The 1,523-nt window shown below is 48.6% G+C and overlaps 1 protein-coding gene across 1 annotated transcript in view; it reads left to right on the top strand.

Moving 5' to 3' along the window:
* Window positions 1-530: 530 nt before the first annotated feature.
* LOC121917678 (excitatory amino acid transporter 4-like) overlaps window positions 531-1,523 on the top strand; it is a 7,687-nt gene continuing 6,694 nt past the window's right edge. The window contains exon 1 of the mRNA XM_042443803.1: window positions 531-735. Within this exon, the coding sequence (XP_042299737.1) occupies window positions 546-735 (190 nt within the window). The 5' untranslated portion in view covers window positions 531-545. The remainder of the gene's footprint in view (window positions 736-1,523) is intronic.

Raw genomic sequence — 1,523 nt, 5'->3', positions numbered from 1 at the left:
GCTGTGGGGAGGCTGCAAAGAAAGTGGACTTCAAGGGCCTGACACAGCCCTAAAATATTAGGACTGCTTGTTGGTTGTTGCAATGTGTAATTTAAATATATTTTTAATCCTATTCTGCCATTTCTCTGACTGTATGTTTGACTTGCTCTCCTCACCCCCACCTGGGCCAAGGAAAAACTGTTTAAACCAGGAGTGAGCAAACTGCAGCCTTTTTGGACTCCAGCTCCCATCCTCCCTCACCCTTGGCTAACGGATTGATGGGAGTTGCACTCCAGAAATACTTTGGAAAGGCACATTTGGGCTCCCTACTCCCAGCTTTCAAAGAACTCAGCCGAGCTTCGAAACATTTATATATCCAGAATTTTCCCAGTCATGCTTAAAAATGGTTTTGTGTGGCATGGCTTCAATATAAGTTTGCTGAGGATGGGTAGGGGAACTTTCCTGCCCAGGTGTGTCCCCTTTTGTTTTTCCTGCTCAGTGGCCAGGTGAGCGCAGGAAGGGATTTGAAGGCATTTTGTGCTTTCTTGGCCTTGCTGCAAGAGCTGATGGCAGGACAGAAAGCTGATGGGTGTCCTTCTTTTCCTTCCTTCCTTGCAGGCATCGCCCTGGCTCTGGCCCTGCGGCCCTACCGGATGACCTTCCGCCAGATCAAGTACTTCTCCTTCCCAGGGGAGCTGCTGATGCGAATGCTGCAGATGTTGGTCCTTCCGCTCATCGTGTCCAGCCTGATCACAGGTAAGCCAGCTCAGTCCTGGGTCCAAGCAGGATAATAATAATAATAATTATTATTATTATTATTATTATTATTATAACAATAATGATTTATTTATTTGATGGGGGCAGCGCCTCCGCTTTGCTCCCGTGGGCCAGGTTGCCAGAGGTCGGACTCTCGTGGTCTTCTGATCTCCTGGTGGCAGACATCACAGGAGCAAGAAGAACCTCAGAAGGATATCGAAGGCACCAGGAGTGAGCAGACCCACAGGGCTCTCCAGTGGGCACAAAGACTTCTTCCCTAATGCCCTCTGGGGTAGTAGGGGGGCACTTAGTCTGTTTTTCACCCCTGGGTAATTTTAAACCAGTAGTTCCCAGACTCAGGTCCCCTAGATGTTTTGGACTCCAGTTCCCAGAATTCCTCATTGCTGACCTGTCTGGGGCTTCTGGGAGTTGAAGTCTTAAACATATGGGGAACCAAAATGTGGGAATCACTCCACTGGAAATTGACATAGAACAGGTAAGAACCAACGTTCCTTTTTAGATCATTTTGAAAAACAGGAAATGTCATCTGGTCACTTTCTGTTGTTAAAAAAAAAAGAGTGCTCCTGTGCCTAAAAACATGGGGGGAACGCCCTCCCCACTTCCTTGAATGGAATTTACGTTTATATAGGGCAGGTATTGGGGCAGTACAGACCACCCAAAGGGGTGGCCTGCAACAGCTCCTTTTCGCGCTGGATTGGGGCCAGGGCAATCTCACCGGCAGCCCTGTGGCCCCAATCTGGTGTTTTTCCAGGCCAAAGAGAAGCGGC

The sequence above is a fragment of the Sceloporus undulatus genome, unplaced genomic scaffold (assembly GCF_019175285.1).
Source record: "Sceloporus undulatus isolate JIND9_A2432 ecotype Alabama unplaced genomic scaffold, SceUnd_v1.1 scaffold_90, whole genome shotgun sequence".
Taxonomy (NCBI): Eukaryota; Metazoa; Chordata; class Lepidosauria; order Squamata; family Phrynosomatidae; genus Sceloporus; species Sceloporus undulatus.
The sequence above is the reverse complement of the archived record's forward strand: the minus strand, read 5'-3'. Positions and strand labels throughout refer to the sequence as shown.